At 38.0% G+C, this 16,571-nt stretch overlaps 1 protein-coding gene across 1 annotated transcript in view; it reads right to left on the minus strand.

The window, feature by feature from the left end:
- LOC114648132 (neuron navigator 1-like) overlaps positions 1 to 16,571 on the minus strand; it is a 249,027-nt gene that overhangs the window by 198,332 nt on the left and 34,124 nt on the right. The window contains 1 exon segment of the mRNA XM_028796973.2: positions 613 to 715. Within this exon segment, the coding sequence (XP_028652806.2) occupies positions 613 to 715 (103 nt within the window).

Genomic DNA, 16,571 nt, shown 5'->3' on the forward strand with positions numbered 1-16,571 from the left:
TAATCGAAATTCCACACCAAAATGGCCTTACAGGAACATTAACAAAATTATGTTACCGGCAGTAAATTTTTTTCATAATTTTGTTAATGTTCCTGTAAGGCCATTTTGGTGTGGAATTTCGATTATGTGTGCCTCAGTTTGTTATACTGTTTTCGTTAGTAACAACTCTCATTATCAGCTAGTGACACCCAGTAAGTCATGTTGTACTCAGTCGTGGTATCTGATGTGTTTGAGTTTTTTAACTATGGAAACAAATACGGGCAATAGCTAGAGTTCAGATGAATTCAGGTAGTTAGGACTTTTTCTCATGGCTTTTCAGCTCTGATTTTTCATTTACATTTTGTGTTTTGGGATGATTGATTTTCATATGATTATCTGATTAATTGATCCTTGCTTGTTTTTTCCTTACTATTGCTGAATCATCTCTTGGTCCAGCAGTTTGGATAATATGAATATCTACAACAAACTACTGAGTCATGTAGTTCAACTTAAACAGCACATCTCAATGAGAAGTTAGGATACCTTAATTGTTAAACAGTAAAACTACCCTAATGGACTGAATGACCTCCTCTCACAGACAGAAAACTGTCCATTTCTCAAATTTTAACATACCTATGAGAAAGTTGAGAACCCCTCAGACTGGACATGGTAACCTCCAGGTTTTGTCTCAAATCCAGGACATTCTGTACAGTGCGCTTACGCTGGGATTCAGGATCTGTGGGGAGGAAAAAAGAAAGGATTAAGATACAGAAATCAGGGACCCCCCACCTAAGAAAATCAAAACCCGGCTCCCATCTACAGCTGTAGCCGCTGGCAGAACAAGATCTGTGCCAAGCTAGAAATTGCTGAGCTTTATGAAAAAGTAGAACTATAGGACTCCAAGGCCACGTGTAAGCAGTGTCCTCTGACTCGGTCTGCTGATCTCATAACTCACTTAATAAATGCTCACTATAAATAAATTCAAGGCACTTTGATTCAGCAAGAGCTTGTGTTTACCACAAATGCTCTGCAAAGTCGCAGTTTAGTTTATGACCTTCAGTTAAAATCACCAGAAACTTGAAGATGAGATCATCTCATATTTACAGCTTTGCAGCACGTACAAGTTGAGTGTAGCTTGCTCTATGCATTGTTTTTAGGAGGGCAGACTTGAGGGGGAAGTGCAAAATGGTTTGAATTCAAATTCTTCAGAGTACTGCTGCCAATCTAAAGTCTAGCAGTTCACATGCTGACCAGTCAGTCTCAGTCAGTGCCAACCAGGCCAGACATTGGCTGTCAATTTACCCTACAGCCATGTGTTCCCTCATGGCAAGGCTGTCAAAAAAAACAACATACTTAACCCAGACAACCAAGAAATCATAACAGCCTTTATTTCACCCACTCCAATAAAAATCAGTTAATATAGGCAAAATGAGGGCCACCAAAAATAAAAAATAACATCATATATTTTTTTTATTACAACTATATTTGTTAGCTCTAGTGAGCATTTTACCAAAGTGATGATACAGTAATCCCTCCTCCATTGCGGGGGTTGCGTTCCAGAGCCACCCGCGAAATAAGAAAATCCGCGAAGTAGAAACCATATGTTTATATGGTTATTTTAACATTGTCATGCTTGGGTCACAGATTTGCGCAGTAATACAGGAGGTTGTAGAGAGACAGGAACGTTATTCAAACACTGCAAACAAACATTTGTCTCTTTTTCAAAAGTTTAAACTGTGCTCCATGACAAGACAGAGATGACAGTTCTGTCTCACAATTAAAAGAATGCAAACATATCTTCCTCTTCAAAGGAGTGCGCGTCAGGAGAGAGAGGAAAGCAAACAAATCAATAGGGCTGTTTGGCTTTTAAGTATGCGAAGCACCGCCGGTACAAAGCTGTTGAAGGCGGCAGCTCACACCCCCTCCGTCAGGAGCAGGGAGAGAGAGAGAGAGAGAGAGAGAGAGATAGAGAGACAGAGAAAAACAAAGTCAAAAATCAATATGTGCCCTTTGAGCTTTTAAGTATGCGAAGCACCGTGCAGCATGTCGCTTCACAAAGCAGCTGCACACAGAAGGTAGCAACGTGAAGATAATCTTTCAGCATTTTTAGACGAGCGTCCGTATCGTCTAGGTGTGCGAACAGCCCCCCTGCTCACACCCCCTACGTCAGGATCAGAGAAAGTCAGCGCAAGAGAGAGAGAGAGAGAGAGAAAGTAAGTTGGGTAGCTTCTCAGCCATCTGCCAATAGCGTCCCTTGTATGAAATCAACTGGGCAAACCAACTGAGGAAGCATGTACCAGAAATTAAAAGACCCATTGTCCTCAGAAATCCGCGAACCAGCAAAAAATCCACGATATATATTTAAATATGCTTACATATAAAATCCGTGATAGAGTGAAGCCGCGAAAGGCAAAGCGCGATATAGCGAGGGATCACTGTATTTTGCTTGAAGGAGTCTTCTCAAAACAATCTAATTTGTAAACAGGGGTAATTAGGCTTAGATATGAGCATTTGATCACCATAACCAGACAGCTCTGATTAGACTGCTTTTCCTCAGAATTATCCCTGACTGGATCTTCTTTCTCTTTACAAAAGGACATATTAAGTGAACCAAATATTAGCAGTTCAAAGCCATGGCACATTATCCTTGCCACTGTCAAGAATGCATTCATATTTCCTTTTTCACCTTCTTTTGTTTTAATTTTTTTTTATTTCTTATTGTTTTGATTTTTTATTACTCCTTATGTACTTCAGTACAGCTACTTTACAAAATTGGAATTGTCAGAGATATTTAGCACTTGACAACAAACAAAAAGGAAAGGAACTTAATTAGAAAAAGAATAACCATTTTTACTTGTACTTTATTTTGTAATTTTGACTCTGGTGCTATCCTACTAAAATGATGAAAGGTTAATTAAATAACAATCTCCATGAACTGACTCTGTCTAATGTTCACAACAATTCTGCTGTTTGCTCGAAAAGACAGACCTTAAAAGGTTTGTGCCACCGACTGCAGCATTTGTTACCTGGGACATCCTGTTCGTCTACTGGACACTTTAGTAAATATCACTGACTGGGAAAAACTTTTAAAAAGTAAGAGAAAAAATAGCACACAAAATTCAAAGCAAGTCATAACCAGAAAATTAACAACCCAATGTATCTGTACAAAAATAAAACCAAACCGAAAGACAGGAACACAGCAAAACTGGAAACTTAATATCTAATGCAGTGGTTCCCAAAATGTGAGCCCAAAATGTTGCAAGCAAGAGGCACAAAAGGTCACTTATCTAGAAATGAAATGAAGTGGTAAGGAGCTCCTTAAGCATGACTCTGTAAGCCAGTGGTTCCCAAAATGTGCACTGCAGCTTCCTCACAGGGGTGCCACGAAAAATTAAAAAATTTTCATAATTTTATTTCCATTTTCAATTCAATGTAATAGGATGTGACATCTGGCGGACCTGGTGCAAAACAGTAACTCACTTAGTAATAACTGTTTGCGGAAGCCTCTTCAAACGGTTACTAGATGGCACTTTACAATAATTACGTTTCTCGATTATTTTAGTAGTTTGTCGAACTTTCTCGGTACTTTGTGTTCGTATATAAATAGTTGTCGGTTTCACCCAGTCTTGGTGCTGAATTACTTTTTGGAAATTGCATCAACTGAATATTGTTGTGATTAAGTCAAGTGAAGTTTTTGAAGTATTTCTTCTCATATATATTTTTAAAAATAGATTGGTTTTTACTAAACAGTAAAAAGTGTTGTGAGAATGAAAATAAAGAGGGCACACCGTCAACCAGTGACAAGAGTGTGAAGAGGCGCAAATATCGAAAATATTATGACAGTTATTTGGACTTTGGTTTTACGTCGACAGAAGTCAGTGGTGAAGAGAGGCCACAGTGTGTACTGTGTATGAAAGTTTTGGCACCACAGTGCATGCCACCAAGTAAGCTGAAATGCCATTTAGAAAGCAATCATCCCAGCATGGTTAGTAAATCTCGTGACTACTTTACTAGAAAGTTAAAAGAGTTAAATCAACAAAAAGGTACTTTTTATAAGCAGGCATCAATACCAAGCAATGCTTTGCTAGCATCTTACAAGGTGGCACATAGAATCGCAAAATGTAAGAAGCCTCATACCACCGCAGAAGAACTCATTCTACTGGAGCTGTAGATATGGTGAACATTATGATTGGTGAGTCTGCTGGGAAGCTGCTTTCAAAAGTGCCTTTGTCCAATAACACCATCAGTCAGAGAAACAGCACATAGCAGAGGACCTCAATGATCAATTAATTAAAAAAATAAAAGGGAAGGAATTTGAGTCAGAGCTGGATGAGGCCATAGATAATAATAATGATGCTCACCTGATTTGCTATGTACAGTTTATAAATGGTAGTAACATTGTTGAAGGCCTTCTCTTTTGTAAAAGTATCACTGCTGGTGCTAATAATAATAATAATGATTAATTAATTTATTTATTTATTTATTTATTTATTAATTTATCAATTTATTTATAAATTTATTTATTTATGATGTATGTAGTGCCTTTCATACACTCAAGGACACTTTACAATTCAATAAACACATTAAACAAGACAGTAGAGATTACATAGAAGAAAAAGAATAATACTCATTGAAAAGATGTTCTTTTTAACAGAAGTTTGAAATTAATAATAGATTTTTCCTCGCGAAGGCTGAGAGGAAGAGAATTCCAAATTTTAGGGGCTATCACACTGAAAACCCTGCCCCCCATAGTTACTAACCTGTGTTTAGGTACAGTGAGTAAGTTAGCGTCCGATGATCATGTAAGGAAGCAGCAGCTCAGACAGATAATGAGGGGCTAAACCATGAAGGGCTTTAAAGATGAGAAGAATAATTTTATATTTGATTCTTGAAGAAACTGGTAAACAATGTAAATCATAGAGGACAGGAGTGATGTGGGCACTTTTTTTAGTGTGAGTAAGTAAACGAGCAGCAGAATTCTGAACTAAGACTCAAGACTTGTTTGAGACCCTTGATACTTTTATATCTGAAAATAATTTGGAGTGGACTAATTTCGTTGGTGTCTGTAGTGATGGTGCTTGTTCTATGTCCGGCTGTTATGGAGGAATGCAGGCACTTATTCAAAGCAAAGCCCCTGATGCACTTTGGACCCATTGCGTTATTCACAGGGAAGCACTTGCATCAAAATATCTGAGTCCTACATTGAACCAGGTCTTAGAATATGTAGTGAAAGTAGTACACTTTATAAAAACTCGGCCGTTAAAGGAAAGGTTTTTCAAAAAACTATGTGAGGATATGGGATCTGAGCACACGTCTTTGTTGTACAACAGCACTTTGTGATAGCTCTCTTCTGGTAATGTTTTGTCTCATATGTTTGAACTGTGACAGGAAATGTATATTTTTCTTAAAGAGGAAGACCTCAAGTATACTGAAAATTTTGTGAATGAAGATATTTTGGGAGAACTAGCATACTTAAGTGATATTTTTGAAAAGATGAACGCTCTGAATCTCTCCCTGCAGGGAAGCAGCATGCACCTTTTAAAGTCGATTGAGAAAATTTCAGCTTTTATAAAAAAACTAAAACTATGGAAAAGAAAAATGAATGAAGACAGAGGCAAAGAATGTTTCTCCTTGTTGCAACAGTTTTTGACCTTCAATGGAGTTGATTTCTCTAGAGGTATGAAATCCATTTTTGAAGAACACTTATCACAGCTTATCACCTGGTTTGAGAAATATTTTCAAAATGATAATATTGCTAAATTTGCATGGATTCAAGATCCATTTAATGCTCCATCTGAATTTATTGCTGCAGAAGAAGAAAATTTTATTGAGTTGTCTTGTGACAATACATTGAAAACAAAATTTAGCAGCATGGAATTAACTGAATTTTGGATATCCATAAAAGATGAATATCCCCTTCTGAGTGGTAAAGCTCAGAGAATTTTAATTCCATTTGCGACTTCTTATTTGTGCAAAGCTGGGTTTTCAGCGGTCACTGTGATTAAAAACTAAGTATTATTGTGGAGAAGGAAATGAGGGTGGCTGTGTCCAGTTTGATTCCAAGATTTAAGACAATGTGCGGTGATCAACAGGCTCATCCGTCCCACTAATTATAATTTCTTGACTTTGTTCAATTACATTTTTATGTGATCTTAAATACGTGTCTTGGGAAAAGCTATATTCAGCAAGGGCGCCAAGAATCAAAAAAGTTTGGGAAGCACAGATCTAAAGTCCTGTTTGTCACTTCCAATTTAACTCCAACTCAGGCCCACTTCTGATTCCACAATTAAATACAATTCTTTCTTTAATTGTTTTCTAAATGTTTTCTGGGCTTGCAGAACATCCATTTCAAAGTAGAAACACTTGACTGGGAAGTTCTGCACTTCCCATTCTATTTTTCAAAATGGCATCTGTGACATCACATGTTGACATGTGCATGCAAGTACATGGTAATAGTGCTAAAGCACAGCTAGAAACAAAATAAATAAATAAATAAAAATAACTTACAGTGGTGTGAAAAACTATTTGCCCCCTTCCTGATTTCTTATTCTTTTGCAAGTTTGTCACACAAAATGTTTCTGATCATCAAACACATTTAACCATTAGTCAAATATAACACAAGTAAACACAAAATGCAGTTTGTAAATGGTGGTTTTTATTATTTAGGGAGAAAAAAAAATCCAAACCTACATGGCCCTGTGTGAAAAAGTAATTGCCCCCTGAACCTAATAACTGGTTGGGCCACCCTTAGCAGCAATAACTGCAATCAAGCGTTTGCGATAACTTGCAATGAGTCTTTTACAGCGCTCTGGAGGAATTTTGGCCCACTCATCTTTGCAAAATTGTTGTAATTCAGCTTTATTTGAGGGTTTTCTAGCATGAACCGCCTTTTTAAGGTCATGCCATAGCATCTCAATTGGATTCAGGTCAGGACTTTGACTAGGCCACTCCAAAGTCTTCATTTTGTTTTTCTTCAGCCATTCAGAGGTGGATTTGCTGGTGTGTTTTGGGTCATTGTCCTGTTGCAGCACCCAAGATCGCATCAGCTTGAGTTGACGAACAGATGGCCGGACATTCTCCTTCAGGATTTTTTGGTAGACAGTAGAATTCATGGTTCCATCTATCACAGCAAGCCTTCCAGGTCCTGAAGCAGCAAAACAACCCCAGACCATCACACTACCACCACCATATTTTACTGTTGGTATGATGTTCTTTTTCTGAAATGCTGTGTTCCTTTTACGCCAGATGTAACGGGACATTTGCCTTTCAAAAAGTTCAACTTTTGTCTCATCAGTCCACAAGGTATTTTCCCAAAAGTCTTGGCAATCATTGAGATGTTTCTTAGCAAAATTGAGACGAGCTCTAATGTTCTTTTTGCTTAACAGTGGTTTCCGTCTTGGACATCTGCCATGCAGGCCGTTTTTGCCCAGTCTCTTTCTTATGGTGGAGTCGTGAACACTGACCTTAATTGAGGCAAGTGAGGCCTGCAGTTCTTTAGACGTTGTCCTGGGGTCTTTTGTGACCTCTCGGATGAGTCGTCTCTGCGCTCTTGGGGTAATTTTGGTCGGCCGGCCACTCCTGGGAAGGTTCACCACTGTTCCATGTTTTTGCCATTTGTGGATAATGGCTCTCACTGTGGTTCGCTGGAGTCCCAAAGCTTTAGAAATGGCTTTATAACCTTTACCAGACTGATAGATCTCAATTACTTCTGTTCTCATTTGTTCCTGAATTTCTTTGGATCTTGGCATGATGTCTAGCTTTTGAGGTGCTTTTGGTCTACTTCTCTGTGTCAGGCAGCTCCTATTTAAGTGATTTCTTGATTGAAACAGGTGTGGCAGTAATCAGGCCTGGGGGTGGCTACGGAAATTGAACTCAGGTGTGATACACCACAGTTAGGTTATTTTTTAACAAGGGGGCAATTACTTTTTCACACAGTGCCATGTAGGTTTGGATTTTTTTTCTCCCTAAATAATAAAAACCATCATTTAAAAACTGCATTTTGTGTTTACTTGTGTTATATTTGACTAATGGTTAAATGTGTTTGATGATCAGAAACATTTTGTGTGACAAACATGCAAAAGAATAAGAAATCAGGAAGGGGGCAAATAGTTTTTCACACCACTGTATATGACCCTGTGTTAGGATATAGCGGGTTGGATAATGGATAGACGGATGCTAAAGTGGTTCAAAATCATTAATTATAACATTTCTGCCCTTTTCTGTCTAGAATTTAAAAAAGGAAAATTTTGTTCAGTTCACAAATTTCATCTAGATCTTGTTTTTAAGAATGTGGATGTACAGTGCATCCGGAAAGTATTCACAGCGCATCACTTTTTCCACATTTTGTTATGTTACAGCCTTATTCCAAAATGGATTAAATTCATTTTTTTCCTCAGAATTCTACACACAACACCCCATAATGACAACGTGAAAAAAGTTTACTTGAGGTTTTTTGCAAATTTATTAAAAATAAAAAAACTGAGAAATCACATGTACATAAGTATTCACAGCCTTTGCTCAATACTTTGTCGATGCACCTTTGGCAGCAATTACAGCCTCAAGTCTTTTTAAATATGATGACACAAGCTTGGCACACCTATCCTTGGCCAGTTTTGCAGCACCTCTCAAGCTCCATCAGGTTGGATGGGAAGCGTCGGTGCACAGCCATTTTAAGATCCCTCCAGAGATGTTCAATCGGATTCAAGTCTGGGCTCTGGCTGGGCCACTCAAGGACATTCACAGAGTTGTACTGAAGCCACTCCTTTGATATCTTGGCTGTGTGCTTAGGGTCGTTGTCCTGCTGAAAGATGAACCGTCGCCCCAGTCTGAGGTCAAGAGCGCTCTGGAGCAGGTTTTCATCCAGGATGTCTCTGTACATTGCTGCAGTCATCTTTCCCTTTATCCTGACTAGTCTCCCAGTCCCTGCCGCTGAAAAACATCCCCACAGCATGATGCTGCCACCACCATGCTTCACTTTAGGGATGGTATTGGCCTGGTGATGAGCGGTGCCTGGTTTCCTCCAAACGTGATGCCTGGCATTCACACCAAAGAGTTCAATCTTTGTCTCATCAGAGCAGAGAATTTTCTTTCTCATGGTCTGAGAGTCCTTCAGGTGCCTTTTGGCAAACTCCAGGCAGGCTGCCATGTACCTTTTACTAAGGAGTGGCTTCCGTCTGGCCACTCTACCATACAGGCCTGATTGGAGGATTGCTGCAGAGATGGTTGTCCTTTTGGAAGGTTCTCCTCTCTCCACAGAGGACCTCTGGAACTCTGATAGAGTGACCATCGGGTTCTTGGTCACCTCCCTGATTAAGGCCCTTATCCCCCGATCGCTCAGTTTAGATGGCCGGCCAGCTCTTGGAAGAGTCCTGGTGATTTTGAACTTCTTCCACTTACGGATGATGGAGGCCACTGTGCTCATTGGGACCTTCAAAGCAGCAGAAATTTTTCTGTAACCTTCCCCAGATTTGTGCCTCGAGACAATCCTATCTTGGAGGTCTACAGACAATTCCTTTGACCTCATGCTTGGTTTGTGCTCTGACAGGAACTGTCAACTGTGGGACCTTATATAGACAGGTGTGTGCCTTTCCAAATCATATCCAATCAACTGAATTTACCACAGGTGGACTCCAATTAAGCTGCAGAAACATCTCAAGGATGATCAGGGGAAACAGGATGCACCTGAGCTCAATTTTGAGCTTCATGACAAAGGTTGTGAATACTTATGTACATGTGCTTTCTCAATTTTTTTATTTTTATTAAATTTGTAAAAACCTCAAGTAAACTTTTTTCACATTGTCATTATGGGGTGTTGTGTGTAGAATTCTGAGGAAAAAAATTAATTTAATCCATTTTGGAATAAGGCTGTAACATAACAAAATGTGGAAAAAGTGATGCGCTGTGAATACTTTCCAGATGCACTGTATGTGATAAGGTAAGCCTTATCTTTTTTTTGACACCATTGAAGTGTATCAGTTTAATGTATAACTGAATACACTTTTCATTGGGTAACATATAATTTTTGTTAACTCTGCCTGTATCCCTAATTAAATCTTACTAATTGTTTTTGCCTTTGCCCTACTACGATTATTTATAGTACATTCTCCAGTGTGACCCAGATCTTGTGCACAAAGTGGGATTTTTACTGTCACATGTAGAAGTATAAGAAGTAAAGATGGCTACCTGCCTTCTGACAGACCATCTGTCTAGGTTTGACCAGCCAGCAGATTTTTGAGCTTTCTTTGCAAGCACATCAGTAAGCACATTCCCAGTCTCATCCACTGACCCACATCATTCCACATTTCCTGCTCTCCAATCCAAATTGATCTGCTAATATAAAACTTGAGCACATAGTTAAGTCATGACAAAATAACGTAAGTTATCTACTGTAAAGCTCCACTGTTTTTTTCCCTCTGGAACAATCCACATCAGTCAGTCTTTCTTTAAATCATACTATTACCTTCCAGTGTTATGTTTGTTTGAACTCAAGCCATTTGGCATCACTTCTTCGATTGGAATAAACCTGATTTACACATATAAAACATGAGTTACATGTTACTTGGATACGCCTGTAAAAACCTTACTATACTCTGTACATGTGACAATTCTACTACTACTTCTTGTATTTTTGTGCCTCATCTTGCCATTTTAAATATTTTAGTTGCATCGAAAAAAAAACACAAAATAAAACACTACACTTATACTATGTTACTACTGGTAGCATCTTGGGCCAGTATGTTCTAAATAGTGCCCATCAGTCTAAAGATGTGCCCACAGGGGGCTGGGCGGTCTCATGGTCTGGAACCCGTGCAGATTTTATTTTTTTTCTCCAGCCATCTGGAGTTTTTTTGTTTTTTCTGTCCTCCCTGGCCATCGGACCTTACTCTTATTCTATGTTAATTAGTGTTGTCTTATTTTAATTCTTACTTTGTCTTTTTTTCTCTTTTCTTCATCATGTAAAGTACTTTGAGCTACATCATTTGTATGAAAATGTGCTATATAAATAAATGTTATTGTTGTTGTAAAGTCATGAGGCAGCCACTCAGTTCTCTGTCAAAGGGGATATACTGTGTATGCATGCCAGGATTGCTGTTGGTTTTATCAGAACAGCTTATAGGCTGGTGAGGTTAGAGAATGTTAACCAGACTCCCATTAAGTGATGGTATTTGCTGATGTTTGACCTGGGACCAGGATGGCCCAGAGAAAGGATGGATCTACTGCTTCAGCTTAGCCTTATGAGGACCATAAAGTGACACCTCAGAAAAAAATGACTGGCTAGTAGCCCACTCTAATAATCCATCCTGGCATCTATAGTGAATTCAAAAGAGAGAGAAAGGCAAAGATGACCAGTGGAAATGTAATGGATGTAATTCCTACATCACAGACTTGAACAGTTAATGGGTGGTGAAGGACAGTGTATCACTCATTTCATTAACTGTTTACTTCCCCACTGTCTCTGTGTACAGTAACTGTAACTGCTAACTTCAGAAAGGAATTAAAAGGAAAAAAGAACTGAGGAATTGCATACTGCTAATGCCCTTAGGTGAGCAGTCAAGTGGACAGACACAGATATCTAGTGACACCTAAGCTTTAATAGTTAAAAGGAATCGACAAAAAGAGAAAAGCACAACATGGTAAATCATTTTTTCACTCTTATGTTCTATCTTTATAAGTGACTTGACACAAAGGTCTGGGTCTGTTTTGTCCTCTTAGTCCACGTTGAGAAACAAAATGCCACTTATTGCATGGTAGGAAGCCAACAAGAATCCCACAAAGCTTAAAATGACATGATTCTCTTGAAGCAGAGCTAAATAAGGGCAAAAAACATCTCAGATTATTTTTTTTCTCCCAGAAGCTCACAAGTGCTTCTTTTATATAGTCCCATCCTATATAATGTACACTGGCTGAGAATGTCACTCAGATTTACTGAGAAACGCAATTGATCTCTGCTTGATCTCATAGTCCAGAGAGTCTGTAATGGCAGCAAGGTTTAACTTTGGGCCTGTATTTTAACCAGTTTGTTATTCAGACTTCTTGAGTAGCTGAGAACACATCTAAAAGAATCTGAGAGCATGTTTCCTCATCTCTTATAAATTAAGGATGGACACAGATTTGTCTTGTTGAGACTACAGTACCATTTTCCTCTTTGACATATATTACATCCTCTTAAAAAGATCATATTTCTAATGATCATAAATGATGGTGAAACAAATTATTTAAAATTAATTCAGACATACATTATTATTAATTATTAATTTTAATTAATATTAAAGAGTTTGCCTGGCATTGAAGAGACAATTTAATGCAAGCTGTATGAGGAGTAACCTGGTGGTGAAACATAAATCAAAAGGTGGAAGGACTTTTTAAATTGATTTTATTTGAAAAAAAAAACATTCCATATGATGAAGTCTGACTTATGCAACAAACAAAATAATATTCCATACAATCAAGACAAATTTAATAAAGTAAAATTCAACCCCCACACAAGAGAAACAGAGGAGAGCCAACAACAAGAGCAATTTTTTTAAAACAACAACAAAGGGAGAATGTTATTTTTACCGATATAAATGCTCTATTTAAAAAAAAATTGAACAGAAGTGAGAATTAGATTTTTTTCCAATTTACAGGTTGAATCTTTACGTACTAGAAAGTTCACTGGAAAAAGCATACTTTTATTCAAATTAATTGTGAGTCCAGATATCTCTAGAAATTCTGTTAGTGCTTTGAGGACTGCTAGTACGGAGGTTTGTGGGTCTGATATATATAGTACTACATCATCTGCATGTAGTGATATTTTCTGTTCAAGTCCTTCTCTGGTAATCTTCATTATCTCGGATGCATTTCAAAAGTGAATTGTCAGTGGCTCAAACCTTGTCCCATAACATGTTCTAGGTTGAAGTAGTTTGAAATAATGTTGTTAATACAGACTGAGGCTTCTGGACATGTATAAAAAAGTTTAGTCCATGCACATATGTTTGGGCCAAACCCAAATTTGTGCAATATGGTGAAATAGGTAGGCCCATTCAACCATGTCAAATGTTTTTTCTGAGTCCAATGATAATAAAAACTCTGGTATGTTAGATTTTATGGGTGAGTATAATACATTAAAGTGTTGAAGATTAGAAGCTAAGCATCTGCCTTTAATAAATACAGTTTGGACTTGTGATATTACATAAGGAAGCACTTTCTCAATCCTTTTACCTAGAACTTTGGAGATTATCTTAACATCATTATTTAGAAGTGAAATTGGTCTGTATGATACACATTGTAATAAGTCCTTATTTTTCCTTGGAAATATGGTAAATAATGCTTGGCAAAAAGTTTGAGGTTGAATTTTGTTGTCTCTAGTGTCTGTAAACATTGTTAGTAATAATGGAGCTAACTTATTTGAACTTATTTTAATTTTTTTTTTTTATATATAAAATTCCACTGTGTAGCCATCAGGGCCTGCTGCTTTCCTACTTTGGAGTGCGCTTATAGCATCCTGTAAATCTGAGAGTGTCAGAGGTTCCCTAGTGCAGTTCCTCTGCACTAAGAGTATCTAGCTGTGCTATTCATAATGCATCAAGATATTCATTAGATTGTGTCTTATCTTCTTTAAACTGAGTAGAATATAAGGACTTATAGTACTCTCTGAATGTGCGGGTTATATTTTTATGGTCAATAATTTTATCTCTATAATATAAAAAATAAAAAAATGAAGAAGGACTGAGATGAGCATGCTCTGAATAAAGTAGAAGAGGAAGACACAAAAACTGTTACTAAGCTGACATGAGAAGAACAAACAGGTCTAGGACATTTGGAGTGGAAGGTGACTGTGTAAAGAAGGGCATTGTGATGCCGATAGGATGAAACTAACAGGTAATTTGGGTGAGACATGGAGAGAATGTGTCATGCAGATCAAACAGAAAAGTAACAGGAAAGGTGTTTTCTATTATATTGAGAGATGGAGATTCTTCTTTAACAGGTCTAAACATAGAAGGGGACATTACACCAAAGGACTAAAGACTGGCAACCAAATCAACAGACTAAACAATCCTTAAGTCGCTAAACAGGCAAAACTTAAAAACCTACACTATTCCTTAAATTAAATTGCTGATGGAAAAAGATTTACCTGTTTTATAGTCACTAGGTGCAGACAATTACTAAGTACTATATGTGGTTAACTAAGATGATGTACGAGTCTATGTGTATAGAGCCCACTCACATCGCATGCAAGCTGGCAGGTCACACACCGTAGCAATGCATGGTATCATATCAACCAAAGTTCTAATGGCAACATTTGAAAAAATCATAAAGGTGAGGCTTGACTTGCTGAGAAACAAAAATATTAGAGATGACATAAAAAATCTTAATCAACTCAGAAGCAAAAAACAGAAGTGGGGGAACAGAATGGGAAGAGACACCAGTTTATGGGAGAGCACACTCATAAAACCATGGCCAATTTGGAGGTACCAATTAACCAAACAGCATGACTTTAGACTCCTTGATCTTTCTGTAAGACTTCAATATAGAAGGAACATACCGACTCCACCCTGAAAGCTAGGAATCTAATCATTGTCCAAACACTGAGATGGCAGTTTTTCCATAGTAAAACACAGTGCTGCTTTCATATAAACAATTAATCTAAGAGGCATTATTTAAAAGAAAAAAAATTGACACTGATTATTATGAATATACAAACTAGTATGGAGCAGTGTGCATTTTCAAGTCTATCAGAGAACATTCCTAGGTATGTCAGCCATTCTCAGGGGACTCTCAAAGCTCTTGCATCTAACCAGTTCTCAACAAGTACATTTCTGGAATCTTGTTTAATAAAACACCCTTCCTTTGCATAAACCCACTGACATCAATCTTTGTTTTTGTTTTGTGTTACTTTAATTATCTTGGTTCAATATGAAGGTGATGTGAAATAAGCAGGTTTAGAATAGGAAGCATGCAGTTATAGGATACAGCAGCCTCAACATGTCAATGGTACAATGTAAGATCCCATCATGTGAATCCAACTGCAGGAGTAGATGAGCAGGGTACAGTAAGTGATTTGAGAAAAAAAGTAGCTGGTGATGGGTGGGCTCCAGAATGGTGGACTTCCAGGCCTTACACTTATTTGCCTTGACTTCAATTTATTTGCCTTTGTACAGGACAATGACTTTTAAGTGGTACCCTGTGACACCAGTGATGGTCCTTCATCACCCGAGGCCTACCACTGCTGTTCCAACAAAGGCCTTCTTAAAATACATTGGGACAAGGACATTTTGCCAGACTCCCTAAAGAATGAAAAGCTTTATTTTAAGCTTTTCCACTCAATGACACACAATTTGGGTCTCTCTCTCCCTTTTCAGGGACAATTTTTCAATGTGATCAGAAAGGGAAAAGTTATCTAGGTCAGAACCAAGTAGAGCAGGCAACCGCAGGAAGATGATTTTCAGTCACCTCCTCCTTTAAGTGTTGCCAGGGAGGTGGCTGGCATACACTTGAGAGGAAATCTTCATCACTCAGTCCTACCATCCAATATAACAAACAAAACATATGTACTTCCAAGGGCCTTGGTTCCCGACTGGCTCTCGTATCTCACAAAGAGGATATGATACATCTGTTAAATAACAAACCTCTTCTAAATTGAGTGTAGACAGACTGGGAGTATTTGTCATTCACCGTGTCTCTTGGCACATGTGCTTACCAGGCACTACAACTTCACTCTCGTGTGTATTTTTCATTTCCTATTTGGATTTGTAAAGAGACGCACAGTAAGGCCAAATGACTTGAAGAGACTGTCAAGACAGGAAGTCTGGCCATAAACAAGCTGAAAAACTCTGTCTTTGATCCTTTGGAGGACAGGAAAGTGCAGAGGCCTGGCAGAAGAGGGAATAAGCAGTATATGGCTCAAAAGAAAGTCAACTAATTAATAACAACACCTAAGAAGAATTAAACCATACCTTAGAGAATAAGCTACAACATGTAATCAAATTGATGCATCAAAATTTGGATTCCAAAATATGAGACAATATGAAGTATTAGAATCTTTGTGAATTATGAAGGAAACTGAAGTGTCACATTCCCAGTTCCTAAATACGCAAACTTATGTATTAGGATCTCATTTCACATGGAAGTCAAGCCAGATAGTCTCAGTTCATGTTTATAAATCATATTATCTTAATTCCATAATTTGAGGCAAACTGATATTTTACACTCCGTACACTCATTTTCTAACCTGCTAATCCAGTTCACAGTTGTGGGAGCCTGTAGCATAGGGCAGAAGTTGTAAATCAAATCAGTCATATACCCACACTTACTCACGCTGGTCAATTTAGAGTCTCTCATTAACTTAACTGGATTAAAGACCTGGTGAAAAAGCCACACAGACACTAGGATAAGGAAGGTGAAATCTCCACACATGCCATGATCAGGGAAGAATTCAAACCCAGTATGCTGAAGCACTGAGATGGCAGCAGTAATCACTGTGCCACCACAGAATGAGTTAGTTATGTTACAAAACTCCAGGTCACAATAATGAGGAAAACCACCGTTTCATAATTTCAGTTCCTTAATCTGAGGCAAACTGCTGTTTCACAATCTTGATTTTTAAACATGTC

Source organism: Erpetoichthys calabaricus, chromosome 3 (genome assembly GCF_900747795.2).
Source record: "Erpetoichthys calabaricus chromosome 3, fErpCal1.3, whole genome shotgun sequence".
NCBI classification, from domain to species: Eukaryota; Metazoa; Chordata; class Cladistia; order Polypteriformes; family Polypteridae; genus Erpetoichthys; species Erpetoichthys calabaricus.